The sequence below is a fragment of the Macrobrachium nipponense genome, chromosome 8, assembly GCF_015104395.2.
Source record: "Macrobrachium nipponense isolate FS-2020 chromosome 8, ASM1510439v2, whole genome shotgun sequence".
NCBI classification, from domain to species: domain Eukaryota; kingdom Metazoa; phylum Arthropoda; class Malacostraca; order Decapoda; family Palaemonidae; genus Macrobrachium; species Macrobrachium nipponense.
Genome location: NC_087203.1, coordinates 2,399,430 through 2,426,946, shown reverse-complemented (window position 1 = coordinate 2,426,946; position 27,517 = coordinate 2,399,430). Strand labels below are relative to the sequence as shown.

General features: G+C 36.1%; 2 protein-coding genes across 2 annotated transcripts in view; one reads left to right on the top strand and one right to left on the bottom strand.

Moving 5' to 3' along the window:
• Positions 1 to 27,517, top strand: part of LOC135223343 (reelin-like) — a 484,942-nt gene that overhangs the window by 266,786 nt on the left and 190,639 nt on the right.
• LOC135223205 (reelin-like) lies at positions 2,012 to 23,558 on the bottom strand (the record flags this gene model as incomplete). The annotated part of the gene is given in 4 exon segments (XM_064261708.1): positions 2,012 to 2,227; positions 9,070 to 9,173; positions 20,492 to 20,760; positions 23,331 to 23,558. Coding segments are annotated over 3 exon segments (549 nt in total). The 3' UTR covers positions 2,012 to 2,227; positions 9,070 to 9,091.

The window sequence follows — 27,517 nt, the reverse complement described above, 5'->3', positions numbered from 1 at the left end:
GTTTTCTTTTTTTTTCACCAGTAATATTTAATTTTACTTTGTTTTAGGTTGAAACTATAGAGTTGGTTTAAGAATTGCAGCTTTTTTTTCCTTTCAATTTTCATTGCAAGTGAGTTAGAAATCAGGGAAATAAACTACTTAAACTTTTGAACGTTCCTTGATTAAGTGGAATGCCATTTAATTAATTTAATTTACAATAATACGGACTACATCACACCCTGTTTTTTAATGAACATAGTGTGATTTATAAGCTTTTAAGGATCACTGTTGCATTTAGAGTATTCAGTCGTATTTTATCTGTGATGAAGGTTCAGGTGTCTGGACTGTTAAGTTAAGTATATCTTAGTTTTACCAGACCACTGAGCTGATAACAGCTCTCCTAGGGCTGCCGAAGGATTAGATATTTTAACGTAGCTAGAACCAATTGGTTACCTAGCAACGGGACCTACAGCTTATTGTGGGATCCGAACCACATAATATCGAGGAATGAATTTCTATCACCAGAAATAAATTCCTCTGGTTCCACGTTGGCGAGCCGAGAATCGAACGTCGGACCACCGATTTGGTAGTCGAGCTCGAAATTCACTCGGCCAGCGAGGGACTCCTGTCTGGCTGTTGTGAGGTAACTATTTTATGAGTGGTAGTGTAGTAACCAGATATTTGGTACTTCGTCACAATATGTACGTATATATATATATATATATATATTATATATATATATATATATATATATAATATATATGTATATATGTGCGTGTGTGTGTGTGTGTATATATATATATATATATATATATATATATATATATATATATATATATATATATATATATATATATATATATATATATTGCCGCAGATTGTCTTAACCATGCTTTGAAAGTAGGAAAGGGAACTCATGGTGGAGGAAAAAAGGCAAAGCTTAAGTACTACACCATTGCAATGAGTAGAAAGGGAGCAACCCCAAGTCTAAGAATATGAAGCGGGAAATCTTATTTCCTGAAGGGGACGAACGACATCTTCGAAGGATTTCCGGAGAACGCAACAAACAAGGAAACTTGTCTTCCTGCGAACCTAGGAACTGTCAGACTTGGTGATAACGGATTTAAGCAACAAAATATGAAAGAGTTCTACGTTAATCATGAGGATAATATAAAGGTCATGATTGAAAGAAAGAGCTCTAGTAGAGGAGGAGGAGGAGGAGGAGGAGGAGGAGAGATTCAGCTAAACAGTTAAAAATAGATAGTAAAAGAAAATGAATTTCATCCAAGGACTGAAAACTACAGTGAGAAAAAAATGCAATAAAAAGAAAGGTCAAAATCGCAAAAAAAAAAAGAAAAAAAAAATACTTAAGATATAAATCAGTTATTGAGAATTAGATAAATATGTAGTTTTGCCAGTCTAAAACTTTATGGTGCAAGCCTGAGAGTCATTCTCCTATTCGGGATTCTTATGAATTCGAATTTTGTATATTCATGGACGAAGTTCCAGCGTTCTTTAAGAATGAGTATTTAATACACTCTCATAACTTGGTCACATGATTCTTATTTCTCTCTCTTGGAAATGAACGAAACTCATCTCTTAGTGAGTGAAAGTGTGTTCTTGTTGTACTTCGCCTCTTCTTTAGGGTCTCTATCGATCTCTGTATTGTACGAGATTTAGACTTGAGGGAAAGAAAACACGAGTCACCTGCAAAGCTTTGGCCACAATGAAACGTTAAGTTATTATGTTAGAACAAGAGCATTTTGGCCAAAATAAATTGGGACTGCTAAGAATTGAATTTACAACAAACAACTTCGTTTAGGTTGAGTAAAACTGAACTTTTCCACCTAAGAAAATTTAACAACACTGCTGGAAAAATATTTCAGTACGATCCATTCACTTTTCCTTCATTCAAAAGTAGGCGTCAGAATTATTCGGAAGCTATTCGGAATGTCTTTCCCGACAGAACTAATCAATACTGAGAAACAATTCGCAAGAAATCAGATTTCCTTAACTAAGCCTTACCCACAAATCGGAAGTCCTTGTAAGGGTATAACGTGCCGGCGCCATTTTGTCGCACTGTTCGGGTAATAGACAGTAGGTGTTTGGAGATCGTGGAGACAGTCAGGACTGGAAGAAGGAGATCAGTTGTTGGGCGGACTGTGGTCCATGATTGTCCAAAGTCAGAGCTGTACTGGAGGCTCACGTTATGGTCCCTGGCGGTGACGTCACCACATCCCACTCTTATCTGGAAAAGGATTATGATTTTAACAGAAACTAAGACTCACCGGTCCTACCCGAACCAAATTGCTGCGATGGTCTCATTAACTGTCGTTAATGAATAGGCGAAAAACTGTCGATTTAGACAATGAAGAGTGTGTGAATCAAGTGTTTGTTATGAAACACTTATGTTCATGCGCATTTGCATATATGTAAATATTTTCCTGAACGTTTCTTGTCGGATTACCAGTCATCACACTTTGGGAAACTATTAAAGTTGTCACCTCTCATGTAGTGTTGGTTGGTTATGGGTCGAGGCAATGCCTTTTAGCCTTTAACACGGTCGCCTCTTCAGTCGTAAGTTATTTTTTTAATTGTAGAGCTTCTGTATTATTCTTTTTTCTCTTGTTTTTCCACATCTTATTTAAGGGTCTCTTTTCTTATTTCATTGTATTCTTCTTTTCAACATCAGGACCTTGGTCGTTCATCTTGTATAGAAGCGGCACAGGTGGTGAGTGACTTGCACCGTGCAACAGTTCTCTTCACAAAATATTTCTTTGATTGATGTCTGGGAATGATTTTTAGCGAAGGTTAATATAATAAACCCTTTATGTTTAAGATATATACACAAAATAAGTTGTAAACTCGTAAAGATGACCAACCATAAGAAATGTTAGGAGAAGACTGACAAAGAAACAGGGAAAGACGTAGGTGTTGGGGGTTGGGGGCCGGGTTCAACAGATGTAGAGAGGAATGGAGACAGACTGCTTGTTTAACCCTGGATAGGTGTGACAGGTCTTGCGTGACCCAAGGCATGTTTAAAAAAATGTGTTTTTTCACCATAAATCATTGCCTGTGTTGAATCTGAGTGTGATCGACCTGCTGGCGGTCACTCGTCTAGCAAGCCATGGTCGTGTACGAGCTGCCTGAAGCACTTCCCCCTTTTCTGAGAATCACTAGGGTCAAGAACCACCCCACGCACCTTTAACATGTAGGTGATCGAAAAGCAAAGTTATTATGTAACCATTTCTCAATAAACAGTGTGCATAATCATGTGCCTTTGTGTTTGAAAGTCTGGATGGAATGGTGTGTCTACATTGTGTGGACCTTGGGAGTGGCTGAGATGCCATATATTACCAAATGGTCCATTTTTCTTCGAGTGCCAATTTCTGTTTTTTTTTTGCAAAAAGCAAAGTTATTGGGTAAACCTCACATATTGAACAGTGTTCATGCTAGTAGAGTTTTGTAATATTGGAATATGTCGGAGGATGATGTATCTATCATATGAATGTCTTTGTTATTGGCTGACATGCCGTATATGGCCACATGGCCCATTCCCCTTTGAGTGCCAGTTTCTGGTTTTTTTTTTTCTGCAAAAAAAGCAGGTTATACATACTATTTCATGTAGGATAGTGAGCATAATAGGTAATTAGTATAATTTGTATCATTGGAATATGTGGAAGGTTGGTGTGGGTATCAAGTGTGTTGACCAAGGGAGTGACGACGGATAACTTCTTCACGATATTACCGCTAGCCTTGTGTGGTAACATTCGGCACAAACCTTATTATTCCTAAGGAACTCTCTGAGAAGGTACTCCCCATCAAGGACTCAGTGACTGTGTTCAATTACGAACACAATTTGACGTTTTCAGTGTCAACAAGTCAACAGGACTAAAAAGGTGTTGCTGATGAGTTCCCTGCAATACGATCCGTCTGAAATCGAGAGAAGGAAGAAAGACATCAGATGTTCTATGATGCCACAAAATGGGTGTAGACACATTCGATCAGATGTGTTCTACATCAAATTGTATTCGTAAGACATGATGCTGGCCACTTTGTCTTTTCTATGGGATATTGAGCATAATTATGGTGAATTCTTATATTCTCTATTCGTCCCTGCCATCGCCAAAGAGTTTGATGAGGCGAAGGTTCCTCAAGGAGGTCGCCCTTGAATTTTGTGCGTCCCTTGTAAGTCATCGGTATTACACGTTGACCAAACTTGTTGAAGCCCCTCTGTGTGCTGATGGCGGATTACGTTCAGGGTGGCTGAGCTGGAACACAGATCTCCTCTTGCCAATGGCCACGTCAAGCTGCCCAAGCTGCCAGAGCTGCCCATCTAGAGAAGACCACAAGACAAACAAGGCATGTTTGCGTTGCAACGGGCCCATCTGCCTGCAGCATCAAACTGTCTTGTGTCCAAAGTGCATCTCTACGTATTATATAGGTAAGTTACATTATGAAACTTTTTTTTACTACTTGTTTGTATGAATAGTTTATAATTTTAATCCTTACAAAAATATATATCATCATTTTTTTTTATCCTAAAATATTGCAATAATTTTATATTTTTGTCGACATTATTTCCAAATTTTCGAAATTATTCCCTTTTCGAAAAATTTCTTATGGTCAGATTTGTTTATAGCTGCAAAATAATGTTCAAACATCCAGCAAGCCATCATAAAAGTTTCATGCAAATCCACGAATAATTAGATAACTAAATTACACCTTGAAATTAACATAACCTTCCTCCATTTTAGGTAGCAAATTTGACCGTCGCACTTGGCGTGGACGGGGGCCATTTTTGCGGACTTACCCGAGAGGTAAGTTGCCATATTGTTATATATTCTTCTTTTCTATAGAATTTGTGATATTCTGGTAGATTCCATGCATAAATATCATATTTTATACTAATTACAACGATTTTCATGAGGAATTTTTCTGGTGAAACTTGGAGCTGCAAAATAATGTTCAAACATCCAGCAAGCAACCATAACAGTTTTATGCAAATCCACGCATAATTAGATAAGTAAATAACACATCTAAATTTACATTCCATTCCTCCATTTCTGGTGGTAGATGTGGTCGTCGGAGTAGGTGTTGACTGCGGCCATTTTGTTGGGACGTCCGAAAGATAAGTTGCCATATCTCTATATATTCTTGCTCTCTATAGAATTGGTGGCATTCTGGTAGATTTTCATGCATAAATATCGTATCTTATAATAGTTACAACGATTTTTATAAGAAATTTTCATGGTGAAACTAGGAGGTCCACAAATGACCTTTACACTGGATTACGTTTTTGGGTCAGATTTTTTTTTTATAGCTGCAAAATAATGTTGAAACATCCAGCAAACCACCATAATAGTTTTATGCAAATCCACGCTTAATTAGATAAGTAAATAATACATTGAAATTGACATTCCATTCCTCCATTTAATAAGGTGGTAGCTATGGCCGTCAGAGTTGGTGTCGACTGTAGCCATTTTGTTAGGATATCCGAAAGGTAAGTTGCCATATCTATATATTCTTGTTTTCTATAGAATTGTGGTATTCTGGTAGATTTTTATGCATAAATATCATATCTTATAATAGTTACAACGATTTTATAAGAAATTGTCATGGTGAAACTAGAAGGTCAAAAATGACCTTTAGATTTGGCCCCTGATATAACATTAATTAACATCTTAGTGCAGATTTTTTTTTACATAATTCCGTTCTAGGATAATATGAGTTTATTCTATATAAAAAAATGAGCCACTTCCTATTTCATTTAGATACCAAAAAAATTAGTTAAATTTTGACCATTTTTTTTACCAAAAAAAACTTACTATTTTTTTTCTCTTTTCATATTTTGACCTCTATGGGTCCGACTCCTTTTCTGGCAGCCACATATTGTAAATAGTAGATTTAGGAAGGATTCCTCAATTTTGTGTGTATGTAGGTTATTTTCTATTTTTTTTTAAATATTTCCGTAAATATTTTTTGTTTTTGTATATACTTATTTTTCTAATATATTTGTAATTAAATATTTAATTTGTGTAGGGATTGGATTATGGTTTATCTTTTCAGGTAGTCCTTTTGGAATGGTGAAATGGAAATTTTGATTTTAGAAATGTACAGCATACCTTCATTATTAGAATTTCCACAAATTTTTCTGGGCGCTTGGGTCAGCTCGACCTGCACGCACCTTTAAAAAGGACGGGGTACCAATATTGCGAAACCTATCCAGGGTTAAGGGAGGAAACCAGTGGGGCCATGCTTAATGAATAAAGACTCGGTAATGGCCAAAAGTTGTTGGTTAGATGCCCTGCCTATAATCTCAATGTCCTTATATTGTTTCATCTTTGCATTTCTTAGTTTGTTGCTTGGTCTGTAACTGACAGCATTACGGCTGTCAATCCAGACCTTGAGTAACCTTAGTGTGGATCCAATATAAATTCCTCGATCACATCGTGGACAAGTAAAATCATAAACCACACCAGAGTTCATTAGTGGATGTAAAACATTCTTTAAAATTGAAGAAAAGGACTAGAGATAAATTTACTGAGGTCTCTGAAAAATGCATTGCAATGAATGAATGACAAACTGGCGTAGAAAGACATCTTTGGAACATCAGGTAGTACAGGGTGGCGGGGAATGAAAACATCATTTAAACATTAACAACGGAGTATAAAGCAAATTTGATGGATAACAATTACTGATAAAATATTGTTGGAGATCTGTCATTTCCTCGTGTAATGCCTGCCAGCTAGAGGTCAAGAATAGGCTCGACGAAGCAAAATCAAGGAATTCAGTTTATAGTTGTGAAAACAGTGACTATAAAAGTTGGTACCCAGTTCGGTGAAGGTCTTCCTGTGTACTGAAGTGCTTAACTCTTCTTGGTGGCGTGTAACAAGTTTGTTTCTGACAAATTTACTGCACTACAGTAAATTTGATGTTTGGATGAAATGAATTAATAAAATTAAGAAACCTTTCGAAGTCAAAACTTGTTCTAAAAAAAGCAAAGATATCATCGACGTACCTTTTGTAAAATAAAGGATGGTAACTGAGGGAGCAGGTGTCAAGCATGTGTTCCTCCAGCGAGCACATAAAGATACCTGCAAAAATAGGGCCGACTGGAGAGCCCATGGCCATACCATCGATTTGGCTGTAAGCATTTCCTTTAAAAGAAAGACGGTGTCCAGCACTGCTAGGTCTAACAACTTTTTAAAACCAGATTTATTAAGTCCATTGAACACAGTATCATTATTAAGAAAAAGTTGATCTACAATCATTTGAATGGTTTGGTTAACAGGTAATTGGTAAAAAGCGATTCCACATCGAAACTTACTGTAATTAATTCTGAGTCTTGAGATAAAATCACGTTTTTAAAGTCTAGCGAGTTCTTTAGGCTGTGTGCATTTTCAGCAAAAGGATCAAGCAGTGGAACAAGGAACTTAGCTATTTTATAATCAGCGTTATTATGTGAGACCAGGATAGGGCGTATAGGGATATTGTCTCTGAATTTTCGGCAAACCGTATATCATTCCATAGGAAGAACTTGTGCAATATAAAGATTGATAGGTGTCCGTGTTTATGATATTCCCATAATCCACCTCGGCATTCTCATCGCAGTTCTCTCAAGCTTTACTTCCTCTTTTCTTCTTAGAGCCCATGTTTCCGATCCATATATTAACACTGGTCTTATCACTGTGCTATATCTCTGTTGGCAAAAAGTTCACAAAGTTGTATTTACTGCGTAGCTTCTGCAATTATAGCCATACCTCGAAATCCTCTTGAGTAGTGATTGCCTGTTAGTTAATTCTCGACCACTTTTAGGCCAAATACTTCAGTTTCTATCGGTGCTTTTGCAATGCTACTCTCCTCTGGGTATTGCCCTAAGCAGTTTATGATTATTTTTGTGGTATGAAGGGAGCCTAAGCCAAAAAAATATTTTCAAATTGAGAGGAAAACAACAACTGAAGCTCCTTAGCAATGCGATGCACACCGCCATCGCTCCATAAAGCTCCACATTTCTGATTCACTTGCTTCATTGCATCTTGGAAGTTTACCATAGCTGTTTAAATAAAGGACTGGCTGGCTGTAGGATATGGAACAACTGGAAGTTGAAATAGTTTTAGGAGGATGTTTCTCCACTAAAAGCGAATTGAAAGCACTCCATGAAGCTACTGTCACGGTTTCGGAAACACTGCCACTTTGCAAGTTATAAGATGATAAACATCGGTGTCATTAGATGATACAAAATCACAACTAAAATTAGTGTAAAGATGTATTTGAACAATTTTGAACTCGTGTAATTTTTTTCTAGGAGTCCTCGTTTGTGAGATACAGACACATTTTCCTTAAATAAACACATGAAAATTTATTTTTGGCGTACTTTTTACTAACATTGCAACAAATAATACAAGCAAAAGAATTTATAAATGCAAAAATTTGGTGTAAAATATATTTTGAACAACTTTGAACTCATTTACGAGATAGAGACCATTTTTTTTCGGACACAACCGAGTTCGGTCCGACGTTCGTCTTGGACAAAATCTCTCCATGTCAGAATCGCGTACCCAAGCTAAAAAATCATTCTTAGACATCAAAGAAACATTTTGTGAAGAGAACAGCTTGTGTACACCTCCGTGCAACAGTCACCACCTCTGCGGTTTCTAGATTATCTTGCAAAATTTCAGAGATCGCTCTTCCCAGCCCACACCACCATCACCACCACAATCCTTACCAAAGATGAAAAATAAATTCTGCTTAAATCAGGTTGAATGAAGTTATAATATATCATAGAAATGGCCTTCAATTAAGCTTCTAGTCACCTATTATTATCAAGCTTACAAGCCTAGGAATAAGTATCACTAATCCCTTTCTCCATTACCCAGAAAATTCCATTACCTAGGAAAATTGCAGCCCTTAATTCGATATTGAATTCGTGGTTGATAATTGAACTTATTTCATTTTCACTTATCTGACGTTACATCATTTATGCGTCAGTATTTTAGGATAATTTCGAATACTGGGCGTTGAACTTTTACCTTATTATATGCAAAGGTACCTTTATAAACTATTATCGGTAAACCAGAAAAAACTTACATCAAATTGCACAATTGAATTCTCATCTACTGCAATATCTCTGGTATAGGCGGCATGTTCTCCCTCCTCCGTTCCTCAAAATGAGACCAGAATTTGAGTCAGACCTGCAAAAAAAGAAGAAGAAAAAAGAAAAAGCTTAGGAGAATCAGCAAACTACACTTCGGCACCTTTGCAAGTATATTTTTTCCCGCTTACTGGGGAGTAAGCTACAAACTACTTTGTTGTTGTTGTTGTTGTTGTTGTTATGGGGGTGGGGGGGAGGGGGGGGGGGGCGCTTGTTAGTATGAGTAGTACAAATTATGAGTATTAACTACGAAGACAACTTCACGTTAAGTTAGGTATATAATGTTTGCAACTTATGCGCCAGTGGAAAATTTTGCACGCGTTCCCAAGTAAGCTGGAGGTAGGATCACGCCCTGTTAATTTCAAAGGGAGGACAACTGAAAATGTAGAATGAAGGGATTATTACAATATACAGGCTAAAAAATAATACAGTTCAAACACGGCTTCAACATTTCAAATCCTTTCATTGTTGTAAATAAGAGAGAGAGAGAGAGAGAGAGAGAGAGAGAGAGAGAGAGAGAGAGAGATACGACAGTATCTACATTACAAGCAGTGCTCACACATTGTTACAAAAAAAACAAAAACAAAAACATTGAGTGGAGGATGGATGAGTAAGAGAAAGTCCGAAATATGCAGTGGATCTTCCAGATATCTGTACTATGGCCTCTGCAGAAGAACTTAAGCTATATAGCCGTAGCACTTCGGCATTAAGTTACACCCCAGCAGCCCAGCTAGTGATAGATAAATCTATAATAAAACTCACTATGACAGGTAATGAATGCTGAGAAAGGCAACATACGGTATTCTTGGTACAAAAGAAAAGCAAATGAATTAATGGTATATTAACTTAAAAACAAGAATAGACAGACACAAAAATGAGGCATTCAAATCTGTACATCATCTGAGCCCATAAGTTAACGATGACAATAATTGTAGCTATGACAAAATTTCTCATATTGAAAGGTCTGAACAAATTAAAAACGTTGAAAAACATTCATTATTCTACATAATAATTTTTTTCTGGTCTTTAGATCTGCAAACCTTTTCATGGCACTCTCTATATCTATCTTCTTTACAAGATAATTTTCTATTGACAAAGTTGCCAAAGGTTTTAATGTGTCTAGCGTCATGGACGACTGTAGTACGTATGTCTTCATAAGCTTTAGTTTACTAAAGCTTCACTCTCAGGCGGCCACAGTAATAGGTATCATAAGGATTATTCTTAATGGAACCAACCCACAGAATTGACACAACATCCTGTAACTTTTGTGTTTATGTACGTAACGGCATCTATTGGAAGAGTTAAATCTTCAGGAATTTGCAGTATCACAGTCAGTCAAGAGTTCCACCCATTAATATAATTTGGTTTCTATTTAATGCTATTTATTATTTTCACATTGCCTTTTTCTTATTTGGAAACTCCCAAACACATGTCACGGTGCCCCCTTGACGTCTTCCCCTAGGCCTAGCACGTGGCGCCCCGGGCGATTATGTGACAAAATAGCTAGCTAGTTTTAAATCAGCAGTTATATTTGTATTACATATGAGGTAATTACATTTTATATCTATTAGCAAATCAATTATCACAACTGGCAACTCTAAGATAATTATTTTAGTTTGACAATAGTCGTCTTGTGATTTGGATTCCATTTGGTTGTGGTTGCTTATTCGTCTGCTGGTTGTAATACTTTAATTATACAATCCTTCAACATGAGAGTAATAAAATCACAAAAAGAGACTGATCAAATATGTCTCCAAGGATACATTTATCGGAGGAATATATCCAATAAGGAAACGCAAAATTGGAGATGCGTTATCAAAAAACCCTGTAAAAGAACAGTTACAACTGAGGTTGATGCAGAGATAATGCTGATGTCATTTTAACTCAAAAGTACTCACATACCCGATATGCCACAGGAAAAAGCTAAAATTTCCTTAAGTATGCTAAGAGAAGAATCTTACTGTTCAGCTACACCACCACGATGAATCATTGCTAAAAAATGAAACGGCGTCTTGTATGCCAAAAAGATATGAATGCACTTTGGAAATGCATCCGAGAGACAAAAATTTACAGCTTCCTCTCCCAAACCAGAGTCAATCTCAGAAATCAAGTTACCTGAAGATTTGAAAACAATTACTATAGGGAACAATAAAGAAAACCTTTATGATGACCCCAGTGATTCCCATGAAATACTGCTATTTGCAAAAAAAAAACCAAGCTAGACTAACTTGCAACTATTACAGTCTGGATGTGTGACGGTACATTGAAACAGTTTCACAATTATTTTATCAACTATATACAATCCGTGCTATTAAAAGTAAATATTTATTTGTTTGTATTTACAGCTACCTGACAAATAAAACAAAGGAAACTTATAAAAAAAAAAACCTTTAGAATTCTGAAACAGTAGAGCCAGAATTACTATAGATTTTTTGTTTTGAGAAATCGCTATGGATGCTTTTGAATTAGTTTTTTTCAAAATGTTGTACAGGTACTACAAGGATGCATCTTGCATCTTTCACATGCAATTTGGACTCTCGCCTTTATTGTAAACTAGCTGACCAACCCGGCGTTGCCCAGGAAAAACTTCGAATGACAACTGATAAACTCTCATTCTCTCTCCTACTAAACCCCCCTCTACTCTCTCTCTCCCACTTTCTCTCCCTCTTACTCTTTCTCTCTCTCTTGCTCTCTTACTCTCTCCCTTTCATGTTAAGATTGTTGATTCAGTTACATTGCCCAGGATTTTTGATATCTTATATGTCACTAATTCTCACCCTTGTTCCTATTGGGGCTGAACTTCGACTTGAAGGGCACCAGTAGTGCCTGTTCATCCCAGCAATCTCAAAACTATGGATTAGCTACAAATACACATCATTTTTGACATTTTATTTTTTACCCCTTCTCACAGCCCTTTCCAATTGGGGCTGAACTTGGATTCAAGGGCACTGGGAGTCTCACTATCATCTCAGCAGCCTCAAGACCTATGGATTAGACACTAATATTTGTAGTTTTCAGTTATTTTTAGATGTCACCACCTTCCACTCCCTTCTCCCCTCTTTAAATCAGGGCCGGCCAAACTTTGGACTGAAAGGGACATAAAAAGTGTCACCATTCATCTCAGTGACCTTGAAATGCTATAAATTAGACACTAGCATTTGTCGTTTCGGGTATTTCTACATGTCATCCCCTTCCCACTCCTTCTCATCCCACTTTATATTGGGGCTAAACTTGGACTTGAAGGCCATTGGGAGTGTCACTATTCTCCTCAGCAACTTTAAAAACTATGGATTAGACACTAATATACCCCCATTTTCAGTTATTTTTACATGTCACCCCTTTTTCTATTGGGGGCTCTAAACTTGGACTTAACGGGCATTGGAAGTGTCACTATTCTATTCTCAGCAACCTCAAAGACTATGGGTTAGACACTAATATCTGTCACTTTTTGGTTTTTTCACATGTCAACCCTGGCCCCCTGCCTTTTCTACAGGCTGAACAAGGAATTAAAAGGCATCTGAAGCATCACTATTCATCTTAGCGTCCTCAAAAACTATGATTAAACACTAATATCTGTTTTTTTTTGGGTACTTTTGCATGTCACCCCCTTCCAATCCCTTTCACTCCACCTTCCTATTAGGGGTGAACTTGGACTTGAAGGGTATCAGGAGGTCACTTTTCATCTCAGCAGCATCAAAATCTGTTGTTTCAGTCATTTTTACATGCCACCTCTTGGTACCGCTTTTCAGTCCCTGCCTATTGGATTCATCTCAGTGACCTCGAAGACTGTGGGTCTGACACTAATATCTGTCGTTTTTGGTTATTTTTACGTCACCCCTTCCCACCACTCACTAGGGCTTAACTGGGATTGAAGGGCATCAGGAGTGTCATTATTAATCTCAGTGACCTCAAAAACTATGGAAAAGACACTAATATCTATTTTTTTCAGTTATTTTGTTTTCATCCCTTTCCAACACCTCCCCCCCCCCTCACACCTCCCCACAACCATTTGGAGCAATTGATTTCTTACCCCAACAGTATTCTTTCCCTGATGCTAACTTACATTAGATAGCCGCGACATTGCTGATCAGACTGTCATTGACACAGTGAGGAAGGTAGAACAGTTGGGTAAGGACCAGTATACCACCTTTGTGGAGGAACAGCATGTGTCACAAACATAGCACATTTTTTACCCCATCAAAAAGACTAATCTTCCCCTCTCTAAGCAGTCTCCTGCTCTAGAAAAATCCAAAGCACTATTGCAAGTGTCCTCCCTGAAAAATAACTGCTCTTTGTTCTTAAGGCTGTATGTTGCTTGTTAGATACGGGATGGCGATTTAGACAACTTTTTTCAGCATGAAAATCAAACAAATCCATTATCCATTTCACAAATTGGTAAACTGAGACTTGGGACAAAATCTGATCCGGTAAAGTGCTTGGAGCATATGACACCTTCACATGATGCAGTTACTAAGCCTGATGGAGAGGTTATCATCTTTGATGTGCAGCTGTAATTAACATGGTGAATCATGGCTCAGCCAAAACTTTTCAGAGAATGCAACTGATGTCTTCTTTCCATACCTTGCCCTCACATTTGCAATCTGCTAAGAGAGTTGATGTCATATGAGATACCTATAAACAACAAAGCCTAAAATCATACACAAGAAGCAAGAAGGGAAAGGGCATCAGGAGATGTGTGGAGCCAACCAGTAAAATTCCTGGAAACTTGTGAATTGATGAGAACAAAGAAGAACCCTTTGCATTCCTGGCTATCCAAGCAATTCTGTTACAAACTGAGTGCCAGATTATCAGCACACATAACGAAGATGTCCTCTGTAAATTACATGAGATGTAACCAACTCAGCTCCATGTACCCATGAGGAGGCTGACAGTCGAATTATACTACATGTGTTCGATGTTGTGAAAGAGGGATACAGCAAAATCCAAATTTGCACAGTGGACACTGACGTCTTTATCCTGGCCATCATGGCAGCTCAAAGGCTCGAAATTCCTGAGTTATGGATTGCTTTTCATATAGGAAAGAATTTTCGATATTTGGCTGCCCATGAGATGACAAGTGCCCTTGGTTGTGACTGATCCCTTGCCTTACCCCTGTTCCACGCTTTCACTGGTTGTGATGGAGTGTCTTCTTTTAACGGGATGGGAAAGAAAACCTGCTAGGAGACCTAGAAAGTATTTGAAAATGTGACTGCAGCATTCTGCTCCTTAACAACTACCCTAGACTCCATAGGCCAGTGGTTTGAGTCACTGGGACACTTGTTGTATTGCTCTATGACCGAACCAGCAGTCTTGTTCAAGCGAATGAGGCCAGAAAAGAATTGTATTTACAAGAGAAAGAGATCTTGAACACATCCCACCTACCCAAGCAGCCCTTCTGCAGCATGTTAAGAGGGCGGTGTACCAGGTAAAGTACTGGAACAAATAAATGTGTGACCCTGCACCAACACTACCATCACCAAGCAAATGGGGGTGGAAGCACAGTTCCTCAGGCAACTGGGAACCAGTCTGGACAACACTGCAGCAGGCTACTGATGCCTGTCGAGAACTCTTCGATGTGGGTGCAAAAAAGATTGTGGTGGACACTGCAAATGCCACAAAGCTGCTCTCAAGTGCACTTCTCTCTGCAAGTGTGACGGACAGTGTGGCCAGGAGTAACTTACAAACATAAAGAGATGTCATTGATCTTTAAAAAACATTCATACGTAAATATCAGCTACTAATGTTTATATAATGCAAACAAATGTTTTCCTGTTACAACAGTGGACATGATAAAGTGAATAAAGTGTATGCAATAGGTTTCATAATATAGAAATGAACATTATTTACCTTTTATGAAGATAAAACCTTACTGAATTTAAAAAAGGAAAAAAGTTCTTGTCTCTTATGCAAATTGTAGCTATTGTTTCCTTGTAACAACAGTGGACATGATGAAGTGAATGTAGTGTATGCAATAGGTTTTCATAGCTTAGAAGTGAACATGATTTACCTTTAATTAATGATCATATCTTACTGAATTATTAAATGAAAAGAATTATATCTTGTCTACATGAATTGCAGTTATTGAAGTGTACATAATGCAAACAAACATTTTCCTGTTACCACAGGTGACATGATAAAGTGAATGTAGTGTATGCAATTGGTGTTCATACTATAGAAGTGAACATGATTTACCTTTACTGAAGATCAAATCACTACAGAGCGGCCATCTTGAAAATTTGCCATCACAATTTATGAAGGGGGATTCTGAGATGCCCCTATAGCCAAATATCTTCCTAAAAGCATGCCCCAGATGTGTGCCAAAGCTTATGCTTTTATGATTAAAAGCACAACTCTTACACATACCTGCTGCACTAAAACCTTACTTCTCAGAAACTAAAACTGAAACTGTGTCAATAACACAGACATCTTCATCTACAGAAGATGATGATAGCTATGAATTGAGAGCTGTAACCAAGATGAATATTTCTTCAGTTTTGGAATATTTGGAGAATAAAAATTGAAACATCTGAGTGTGAGCAAGGTGATGAATTGAGTGAAGTAATTAGAAGTTTCACAGAATTTTTGCAGATGTACCTAGGCGTACCGAACTGACAAAGCATGAGATCAAGATCCAAGAAGATGGGAAACCATTCAAGCAGAGAGCTTATCATTCATCACCTTATCATCAAGATATTTTGAAGAAATAAGTTGAATGTTTGTTGCAACGTGGATTAGCAGAACCCAGTTCAAGTCATTACAGCTCTCCATGTGTGCGCTAGTGAAGAAACCAGATGACTCATTTAGAATGTGTACTGATTATAGGAAACCGAATTCCATCAATGTAGCTGACAATTATCCCTTGCCTCTTATAGATCAGTTACTTGATAATATCAGGCAAGCCAAGTATGTTTCCAATATAGACCAATATAGACTTGTTGAAGGTTATTATCAGATGAGAATGCTAAGTTGGTGCTTTTATTACCCTTTTTGGACTATATCAGTAAACTGTTCTGCCGTTTGGTCTAATGAATGCACCTGAAACATTCCAACGAGTGATGGATCAACTGCTAGGACCTATAGAAGGAGTAGGTGCATACCTTGAGAAGATCATTGAAGATTCTGAGGAAAGTTTTCAAGAAACTATGAGAAGCAGTTCTAACAGTCAACCTATTGTGTAAAGTTAGAACCCATTTCTTGAAAGAACAATGTAATAGTAGATTATTTATCCAGTGGCAAATCGTTGGACTTAACCCCCGGATAACTAATCTTCTGGGGGACGAGTCTTATGTTGTTGCCTTTGCAAAACAACTTCCTCTCAGTAATTGTATGTAATGTTGCAAAGTGTCTGTAATATGTTCAGATTCCATATTAAAGGTAGCTTAGAGTTATGTTTAAACAATGTATTTTCAGAATTCACAAAAGCATCATTAAAAGTTAAGAAAGAACATAGAATGAAAAGAGAGAGAAATTTAGCTTTTTTCATGAAAGCGAACATACCATTCATCACTTGAAGCTGCATGATTTTAGTATTTTTTATTTGTTGAGTCTGTCCTGTACTGAACCAGCTCTATCTTGAGTCATGTCCAGAAACCCAAGTGTGTCGATTGCGCAATATTGCGTCTTTCAACTTCTTGTGCGAATCCCATTCGAATGCATCGACCTGAAACATCATATACAATCCTGTACATGACGTCATATATATATATATATATATATATATATATATATATATATATATATATGTATATATATATATATATATATATATATATATATATATATATTACAGTTGTTGGTGTTATTGAAATAATCACTAAGTAAGCAAATTTTTGTTACTAATATGATTTTTTGAAAAAAAAAAAAACAATGTTCCATTATTCATACTATGGGGGGCACGAGGCCCGGTCCCCCAACCCCTTAATTCTTCCACTGCCGGTCATCTCAAGCATTAAAGACAACATTGCACTTTAGTTATAAGGAATTTATTTTAGTGTTAGCTGGAAGTGAAGTATATAAGATCTCCCCTGCCAGGTAGTGTGAAGCCCCTTCTACAAGTCATAATGACTAAAGTGAAAATGATTAAGTTAAGGTTTGTATAAGAATTTTAGATTTTCATTTTTTATTCAGGTAAAGCCAACAGAGTTACCACAACCTATACCAAATGAAGGTATAAAGACTCCAAAGCTACAATTGGAAAGAAACAGGGATTGTTGTAAAGATGTAATTCTGTAATAGCTCTGTATATATCTTGATTTCTCTATGTAAACTCAAGAAATGAGAAATCACTCTTTTAATAATTTATTTTTTTAATTGCCTAACCATATCATTCTTGAATATTATACACTGAATTGAATCTCTTAAAAAGTCATTAAGCAATAGAAGACTTTGTAAGTTTTTTCTACTTCTCCATTATGAATTTAAAGAGGTCCCCAAGCCTTGAGCTAACATACAACTGGGCAATATCTGACAAAAATGCAACCACGTCCAGTAGCTTTGTTGCAGCTTACAAATTCACTTTAGGCTTCAATCTTAATAGTCTTCTGTCTTTATTATTATTATTATTAGCTAAGATGCCCCACTAGAATGGAAAAATAGAATGCCAAAAGCCAAGGGCTCCTGCAAGGAAAGCAACCCAGTACAGAAAAAGAGTTTCAGAAGTAAAGAGAAAGGATAAACTGTACAACAGAAATATCCATAAGAATGAAACTATAAAAACAATTAAAACTGTGAAACAGTATTCATGCAAAGCCTGCTTAATAAAGGAAAGAATTTGTGCCAACCTTAAAGTTCTAAATTGAAATAATTCAAATACATGAATGGAAAGTTCATTCCATAATTTAGTTGCAGCTGGAACTCTGTGGTATTGAACCTCACACTAGAAAAGGCAAGATAATGGGAATTAACTGCATGGTGGATGGTGTAGTCTGTGAGTGTGGGAATGCATTGGATAATCAATAATATAGTATACACAATGAGCTAACGAAAGACAGTGCAGGAGTTTGTTACTATGATCTGTAAAAATAACTTTATTATCCAAAAATTTTAAAGATACCACTCCAGCTGAAAACCAAACTAGAAAACAACTTCAAAGCGTGGTAAAATAAAAGAATGTAAACATTTCATATAAGAGACAGGTCTTCCAAAAACGACGAAATACTTATTTAATAAATTAATTTTGTGTGTCATTGAAGAAGAGATGGACTGGGTATTTTTTTCTTATAGTCAACTTGTAGTCAAGGACGAGGTTGCTTTATTTGGTTAAATTCAGCCCTCATTTACTGTTGTGAAGTTTCTGAAGTACCTAAAAATCATTTGGGAGCTATGAGTTTGCCTGAAGCTCACAAATAGAAGGCTGAAATGGATGAAGAGATATGGTCTCTTAAGGATAATAAAAACTTATGTATTGTCCGGTTTGCTGTTAGACCATTCTGTTGTTGGATGAAGATGGGTTCAGTGTTGCAAAAGAAGGATTGAAAAGGGAAAGAGCAATTTAAAGCCCACTATGTTGCAAAGGAGTATTCCCAGGTAGAATGTATCGATTATACCGATACATTTTCACCTACTGACACACTAACCTCAGTTGGAATGCTCATGCAAATGTCAGTGCAAGAAAATTTTTTGGTACAATGTATGGATTTTTTGAAAAGTGCATATCGTAATTCCGGTATTGATTGAGAATTTTTTTCAACAGCCTGAAGGTTATACTGGACAAGCAAGAATGGTGACCAGTTAGTTTGGAAATTGAATAACTCTTTGTATGGTTTAAAGCAATCAGGTAGAAAATAGAATGATGTGCATTGTAGAGAAGCGTTGTAGGATGTCTTAAACATATATTATGACTTTGTACCAACCTGATTTAATGGCGGATCCTTCTCAGAGTCATCTATCAATGTGTAAATTTCTTTTGAAATACTTGAAAGGTACAGAGGATTGTAATCTACTATGCATTTCAGGGACCGCGAGTCATACTCAAATATCTTTCAAACTAAATTGTTGTATTGAAATGGTACTTTAACACAGTGTACAAGACACCTCCCAATAACTTTTGGTAATATCGTGCATGTCAGATGGGGTAGGTTAAGGCATTACTCTTGACTTACACAGTGTTGTCCAGCATCGCCAACCTATGAATTCAAACATCCTTGATGCCCATCCCATTTCACCTTACCTCCCTCCCTCCCTTCCTCACCTTTCCCCTCCTCATCCCTCTCTCAACACTTTCCTGTCCTTCCCATCTCAGGCCCCTACTTTCCATGCCTATTATATCATATTAAGCAATATCAGTGTTATAAACATGTTGATTTTTGTAGATTCTATGTTCATTTATTTATTGTTATTGTATTTTCTTAAATTATATAAATGGGAATAGGTTACAGAGCGTATGACTATCACCGTTCACCAAGGCCATAAGAGACAAGTAGGTGGAGCTTTGTCTACTTCCTTATTGAGTCAGCAGTGAACTGCCGCAAAGAAAACAAAAAAAAAAGAGGAAAATTGGTATAGTTTTTGGGAACTACTATCACATTGTGTGTGTGTGAGTTTCTCTATTCATATCACACTATAATTTCGTTTCTACTAATCTAATGCCAGTAATAATCCTATAACCAAGGGATAAATTATTATTAGTATAATGGCTAGAAAAAGCAGACATATATATACATTACAGTGGTGAAAGGAAAAATGCCATATTTACATATTAATAGTCTTATATGGGTTGAATACGTATATGGAATAAGATAAAAAAACTGATAAAAAAGCACACACACACAAGTAACTGTAGGCTTCTGCACTCAAATTGTAGCACACTTGGTAGAGTAGTAACCCATGTTGCGTATTTTATTTTTAGCTAACAGTCTGGGTACCCTAAATGCTTGCCGAATGGGCTCTTAGCTGACCACTTGGGGCACCTAAGTTGTTTTCATTAGAAAACGGTTGCTGGGTTAAAATTCAGGAGAAATTTGAAGATTCTATATCATGGACGAAAACTTGTGCATCATAATCAGAGATATGGAAATGTAACCTTCAACAGATTTCTTTGTAGTGCCTTGAAGCTGTCTAAAAGCCATAAAAAATCACATTTACGTTTTCCATACATCTGATTATGAAGCACAGGGTTTTGCCTTGCATGCTTTAGCATCTTCAATCATTTACTGAACTTTAGGCAACAATTTTAGAGATGGTCGGTCAATTTCTATTTATATATCTTGTGAGCATGACATTCATACCTTTACAGCTTTTATGAAACGAAACAGATTTAAGCATACTTTAAGATTTACATTTTCCTTCCAAACTCATCAGAGAGAGTAAACCTACAATACTAATCAGTAGGTAAAGATAAAATCAAGAGAACTTGCTTACTTGTCGCAGAGCACTCCTACTTCCCCTGCCGGCCAGTCAGTCCAAACGTCTTCCATTGGAGAACCTTTGTTGAAGTCTTCATACAAGACATTTGGTGTGACTGGCATCCCTCCAATGAAGATGTTATCTATAGCCCATGCTTGCATCATCACACCCTCATGCCTTGGTTGCCACAAACGAAATCTTGTAGCATTTTGTTGTACATCGGGAAAATCACCCAAGTTAATTGATATCGATATTGGTCTGGACGTCTCCTGGTAGTGAATTTCCTGCATTGCAAGAAAAGGAAGAAACAATGATAAATCAGATAATAGATAATATATGTATATATATATAATAATATATATATATATATATATATATATATATATATATATATATTATCTAAGGAAAACACAGTTTTAAAAAAGATTGCACGGAAACGAGAGAATTATCTTCTCGAAAGTGCCATTTCTCGATTCCTAGTTAAAAAATATATCTGCAAATGTCTTGGGCTGGAAAAAATATGACGAACAGCTGAAAATTAAATGAGTAAATCGACAGAAGTAAGGTGAAATCAAAGAAAGTAGCAAGAGTGAAAAAAGCGTGAAGCAGCAAAATTTGTATTATATCATAAGGCAGGATTGTTCAACCATTTCGCCTTCGTGAAAGTGAGAGGCGGAAGCTCCTTGCAAATGTGAGAAAAATGTTAAAAGCTTTTGACATGGATCATGTTCATAGTAGGCGAATCTAGAGCCAATGGTGTAGTAACAACACGAATTTGTAATGAACAATGATACGCAGGCATAGAAAAAAATGGTCGTTTGGGAGACTTTCAGTGTCATGCACAGTGTCGATGTCAAAAACATAATATTTCATATATCTATTTGTATTAGATATATATATATATATATATATATATATATATTATATATATATATATTTAAATATTATATATATATATATATCTATATATATATATATATATGTTATATATATATATATATATATATATATATATATATATATATATATATATATCTATATCTATATATATATATATATCTATATATATATATAGAATATATATATCTTTTTTTAATAGTATATATATATCTATATATATATACATATATATATATATATACAGATACATATATCATATATACATATATATATATATTATATATGACATATTATGTTTTTTAATGTAATATATTATAATAATATATATATATATATATATATATATATACTATATATATATATCATATATATATATATATATATGAATATTATGTTTTTAGGGAATCTATATATATATATAATATATATATAATATATATATATATATATATATATAGATACATATATATATGAAATATTTGTTTTTTATAATAGATATATAATAATATATAAATATTATATATATATATATAATATATATACATATATATATTATATTATATATGAAATATTAGTTTTTTAGTATTAGTATGATATATATAATATATATATATATATAAATACTAATATAATAAATATATATATATAATATAATATGAAATATTATGTTTTTTGACATCGACACTGTGCATGACACTGAAAGTCTCCCAAACGACCATTTTTTTCTATGCCTTCGTATCATTGTTCATTACAAATTCGTGTTGTTACTACACCATTGGCTCTAGATTCGCCTACTATGAACATGATCCATGTCAAAAGCTTTTAACATTTTTCTCACATTTGCAAGGAGCTTCCGCCTCTCACTTTCACGAAGGCGAAATGGTTGAACAATCCTGCCTTATGATATAATACAAATTTTGCTGCTTCACGCTTTTTTCACTCTTGCTACTTTCTTTGATTTCACCTTACTTCTGTCGATTTACTCATTTAATTTTCATCTGTTCGTCATATTTTTTCCAGCCCAAGACATTTGCAGATATATTTTTAACTAAGAATCGAGAAAAGGCACTCTCGAGAAGATAATTCTCTCGTTTCCGTGCAATCTTTTTTTAAAACTGAGTTTCCCTTAGAAAGTAAGCTGTGGCTTAAGCCAGAAGAATCAGATATTCTATTCATCAACATTTCCCGAGGATTTGCAGCAACTGACTGACTTATCTGGGGATGTTCGTTGTTAGAGGTTCTAATGGTGGGGAGGTCCAGTCGACCTGACTTAAAGTTAATTTCCCATCAGCATGAATTCGAGGATACCTGATTGGAACTGTTGACTTTGTATTAAGCCTCGAATTGGAAAAAACAGCTCCAACTTATTCATTTTACAATTAACATTCTTCCTATCATGGCGGAAACATTCTGGAACTGGAACCTAAAAGATGCATTATCCTTATCTACTGTGAGACTCATTGCGATTCTTCATGAAATTACAAACTGCAATAGTTATTTCAGAACATTTACGGAATCTTGAAATTAAAGGAAAGGATATATTGGAAGAAAGGATATATGGTACTTCATTTAAGAAAAAGTAAATCAAGTTACTCAAGATTACACGCGAAAGGAACTCAAATATGTAGAAGGATGAGGTTCCTGAGAGCCTAGTATCTGGGGTCGGTTGAACCATATTTTATTACTGTAAACATAGGAACAGTTACACCTTTTCTCTCGGAGAATGACTAGGACCACTGATTTTGAAAGGTAAAAAAAAAAAAAAAAAAAAAAAAAAAAGTTTCTATGCAAAATTTGACAATAACATCTGTGCAGATGCTGTTTAATAATATATGCAAAATATGCACATCTTGTGAAGATAAATGAAAAGTCCGTATATAAAACGCCACTAAAGAAAAACAGAAGGCTATTAGTGACTGGTGTCAACATGAAGACGAAATCTGAAAGATCTAACCTTTAACATGTGCCACACAATTCCGCCATTGGTCGAGTACTGGACTAGGATACTATGAAGACGGTAACTTGATGTCTCTTCACTGGGTGGGATGAAATCGCTCTCCATTCGAGTTTCGGCGGAATGTTTGCTCTGATGGATTGCTGGTTTTTTGCAACCCATTTGAAGGTTGAACTGGATAAACTGTCCAGAAGTCATGTCGAGATCAACCGTAGTTGCTAATCGGAGGCCGCCCTGAGAGAGGAAAAAATGACAATTTGTTAAATAGTACATTAATTGACATTTACACCCAAAGAGGTCTTGGTATATTTTCTAATCAATGTTATCAGTTAAGCTTGATATAACTATACACACATACACGTGTAAAAAATCTCTAGTATCAAATGAGTCTGCAACACAAAGCTTTAGTTTTGAGATAATCAAAATCATAATACTGAATATATATATCTCATAAAAGCAGGAACAGAATTCTTTCTCTATACCTCTTCATATCAATTTGCAAATTTATAGTACATTTAGATTTCTAATAAAGCAGTTGTGAAAGAGGAAACGGAATGAATATAAAAATGTTGGTCTGTCCTTATTGCCTTATTATAAGAGCGGAATATATATATATATATATATATATATATATATATATATATATATATATAATATATATATATATATATATTGCTACAGAGGTAAAATACAGTCAAAATTAAAGCAAAAACAGCATTGAAAGAATGAAGAAAGTATTCTTAATAGGTTCGAAGATGAAGGCTGAGTAGAATGTAGGGTTTGTTGGGTTATAACGAAAATCTGCGAGATGCTCCAAGGAGTTGTCGATGTTTGTCTGGGTATCAGATGGAGTAATGACTGCCGAATCCTATTTGGCCGAAGTACTCAGGGAACCGAGCCATGCAGCATTAGGCACCGGGACGAGTGCCAAGGCCCCAGTTGTCGCAGCAGCCGGAGCCTATGCCCCATGCGGAATCTTTAAAGAGCCTGAATCATTCAAGGCCCCCAATGGCATCATCAAACCGACCTCGGAGAGGTCGAAGGAAGAAGGGGAAAGGGCGTCAAGGTTTTCCAAAACCTTACGAGGGCCAATAGTCTCTCTGCACTTGTGCCTGGCACAGTATCACCCTCTTATAGAGAATTCTGACCCTCTCCATCCAGAGGAAAGTGCCAGATTCTGCTACTTCTACTTCCTTCTGACCCTTTTGTAACTTTTTTTTTTTTGTACTGTCTATATCTTCTCTTCCTTGGTTTCCTTTCCTCTTCTTTACTGCCTTTAGGAGGCATTTATTGTATATTGTATGCCCTGCTTAGGCAGAGCCACACCCGCCAGCTATTCTGGCCTTATAAATTAGTACTTCTTCATGAACTATTATCCTAAAAAGTGCCACAATTGGCACAGTGCCCTATTCCTGGCACTTAGAATTCCATTTGACTTGGGAAAAATTTTAGCCAGCAAACATTGCTATAGCTTTAGAGATATTTTCGAAGCCTGGCTCGTTTATACATTGTTTTGATTTGATTTCTGATTTAGTGTTATTCCCTAGTCTTTATATTTTGTGAAATTGTCTCTGGTGAGATTTTCATTTTGTGTCATCTTATTTAATCTCTACAAAGAATTACTTCATTAATTCCATACTTGTTAGTTTGCACTAATGTTTACTAGGATGTAATTAATACTGTTAGGCGTCTTCTTGTTACAAGACCAAGTCACTTAATGAATCGTAGGGCTATTAACACACCTGAACGTGTCATATCGCCGCATCAAGGTAAACTAATAGTATGTGTTGCCTTAAACAATTAAGCTAGCAGTATTATATAGGATATAATTTACCCTGTAGGTTAAGTTTATCTAATCATTATTTGTCCTTGTTTCTGGCTTGTCTTGTCCATTCCTACCCATCTAAGGTTGAAATGTTCTCTAGAATGGGGAGGTGTTCAAGATTTTAAGCCAGAACCTAGGAAAGTTAAGATTTCTTATAACAAGATTCATTCATCCTTGTCTATATGCAAGTTGCCCCTTTGAATTGAAAGCTTCCATTCTCTAGAAAGCTATCTCTGCTCCCATTGGCTGTCCGGAATTTACCCCCCACAGGGCGTGGGCGGCGCTTACCAGGAGAAGTCTCAAAAGGGCAGGGACCCAGCGGTTCATCCTCAGAAGAACCTTAGACCTAGGAGCGCTCAGAACCCCCTCAGATATTGCCCTGCAGACACCACTTCACCCCTTCTGCTCCCCCTGCCTCCTCTGGGGAAGTCCCAAGTATTTTTATACTTCCATAGTGCACAGAAATATCAGCAGATAAGAAGACTACCAAGCCCAGGATTTCCAGGTACTGTGAGAGTAAATTCCAGTTCAGCCAGGGAATTGTTTTGCCTTTTGTCTGTATTTCATTTCCATTCTTCCAAGGCGACTTCCCCCTCCTTTGTTTAGCTTCTCATTCCCCCAATCTTGGTTCAATGCTGTGATTACTCCCCTTGTGATACTAGTAAACATCCCCTAGTTAATTCAAGCAACAAAATAGTTCTCTCTGTGTAAATTCCCAGTCATTTTCATTCTCCCTGAGTGGCCTGTAAACTTTTGATTGAAAGAAAGTAGTGAGTAACGCTCGCCCATGTGTGCCCCTGCCTTTTGCTAGGATACCATCTCTTTGCAGACAATACTGTGCCTGATTGTGGGAGAACTTGGGAACCCTTTGGAGTAAGCCTTGCATTTTCAATAACCCGTTTGCGCAAAATTCTGAACGCTGTGTCTGGTTGCCCCCAGCCACGTGTTTCCAGTGGATTGACAATCAACCTCCTTCATTAGTTCTTGGAGCCTATGTAAATTAATGTAAATATAGTGCATTTAAACTAATGTCCACCTTTTATGTAAATTCCTCCTTCCTCAGTAATATTGGCCTTCTGCCATAGTTTTTTTTTTTCTTTTCTTTGGTGTGATCTCTCGTTTCTCCATTCAAGGGCAATTTTTTTCCAATGTTAAATTACATATTTCAGGAGTGAACGAGCAGTTCAGAACAATATATATATATATATATATATATATATATATATATATATATATATATATATATATATATGCCTTTGTAAAATGTATTATATTCAGCTTCCATAATGAGATTAACTTAGCATAAAATGTTAAGAGTAACGTAAATCTTTAATCATGCATTTTGCCCATACCCGTATGTTCTGTTGTGCTTAGTTATCAACTAGCAATCAATGCATGTTGGAAAATAAGCGATAAGTCCCGCTAGAGTTATGCTCTGTTCGTATTGTTATGAGAAAACTTGGTCATCACATAGCCATAAGGAAGGCTTGCTTTTTCTCATGTTTTTTGTAAACAGTCAATCACTTTAGCCCCCAGTAAACTGCACCAAACGCGTCTTTATTTCGTCCAATACGTGTCTTGAAGACTTGTTGAGAGTAAAGTATTGCGCAATATTGCGTCAGGTTCTAGGAGTTTCTGTGGTCGGAACGTTTTGTGTAGTCTTATGACGTCATTATCTCGGAAGTGATGTCACTATTTGCTTTCGAGAGAGTTCAATAGTCATCTTTCATGTTCAGAGATTTTTATTGTCTGAAACTGTGTACTGTTGATATTTATTAATAAATAAATCATAATCTGGCTCTCCCTCCATCTCGTTTCTGAAGCAATTTAATTGTAAATTTCATGGTACCTCGGTCCCTAAATGTTTTGATGTCGTGGATGACGATCGTGCTAACCCAGAATTTCCCCCATGGGAAGATAGGGTTTCTTTCCTTCATTCTGAGGTAAGATACAATTTGCGGTGGGTGGTATTCTTGGGACCGTTCGAACTGGTCCATTTCTCTTTTTTTTTTTTTTTTCCCCCGACCGAGGGCTAAATAATTTTTACAAAAACGTACAGAATTATATTGGTCACTCTAATAGTTTTGTTAGATTTTATATTATTGCTCTTATTTTGTGTAGTCTGAACGAATATTGTTAAAGTGAATTTAGAAGCTGTAGCACAAAGGAAAAACTTGTACCAGGTAAAGCGATTTGATTTCTTAACCATGGTTAAAATTATTTTTGAAGTGTATTTTGCATATTATTTTCATGATTTATTTATTTATTTATTTATTTATTTTAGTGTGTTTGAGTGTTTCCATATCTTAGTTTTTATATTTTAGGTACTTTTCCACATTGCGTATTTTCATATTTTTGCACT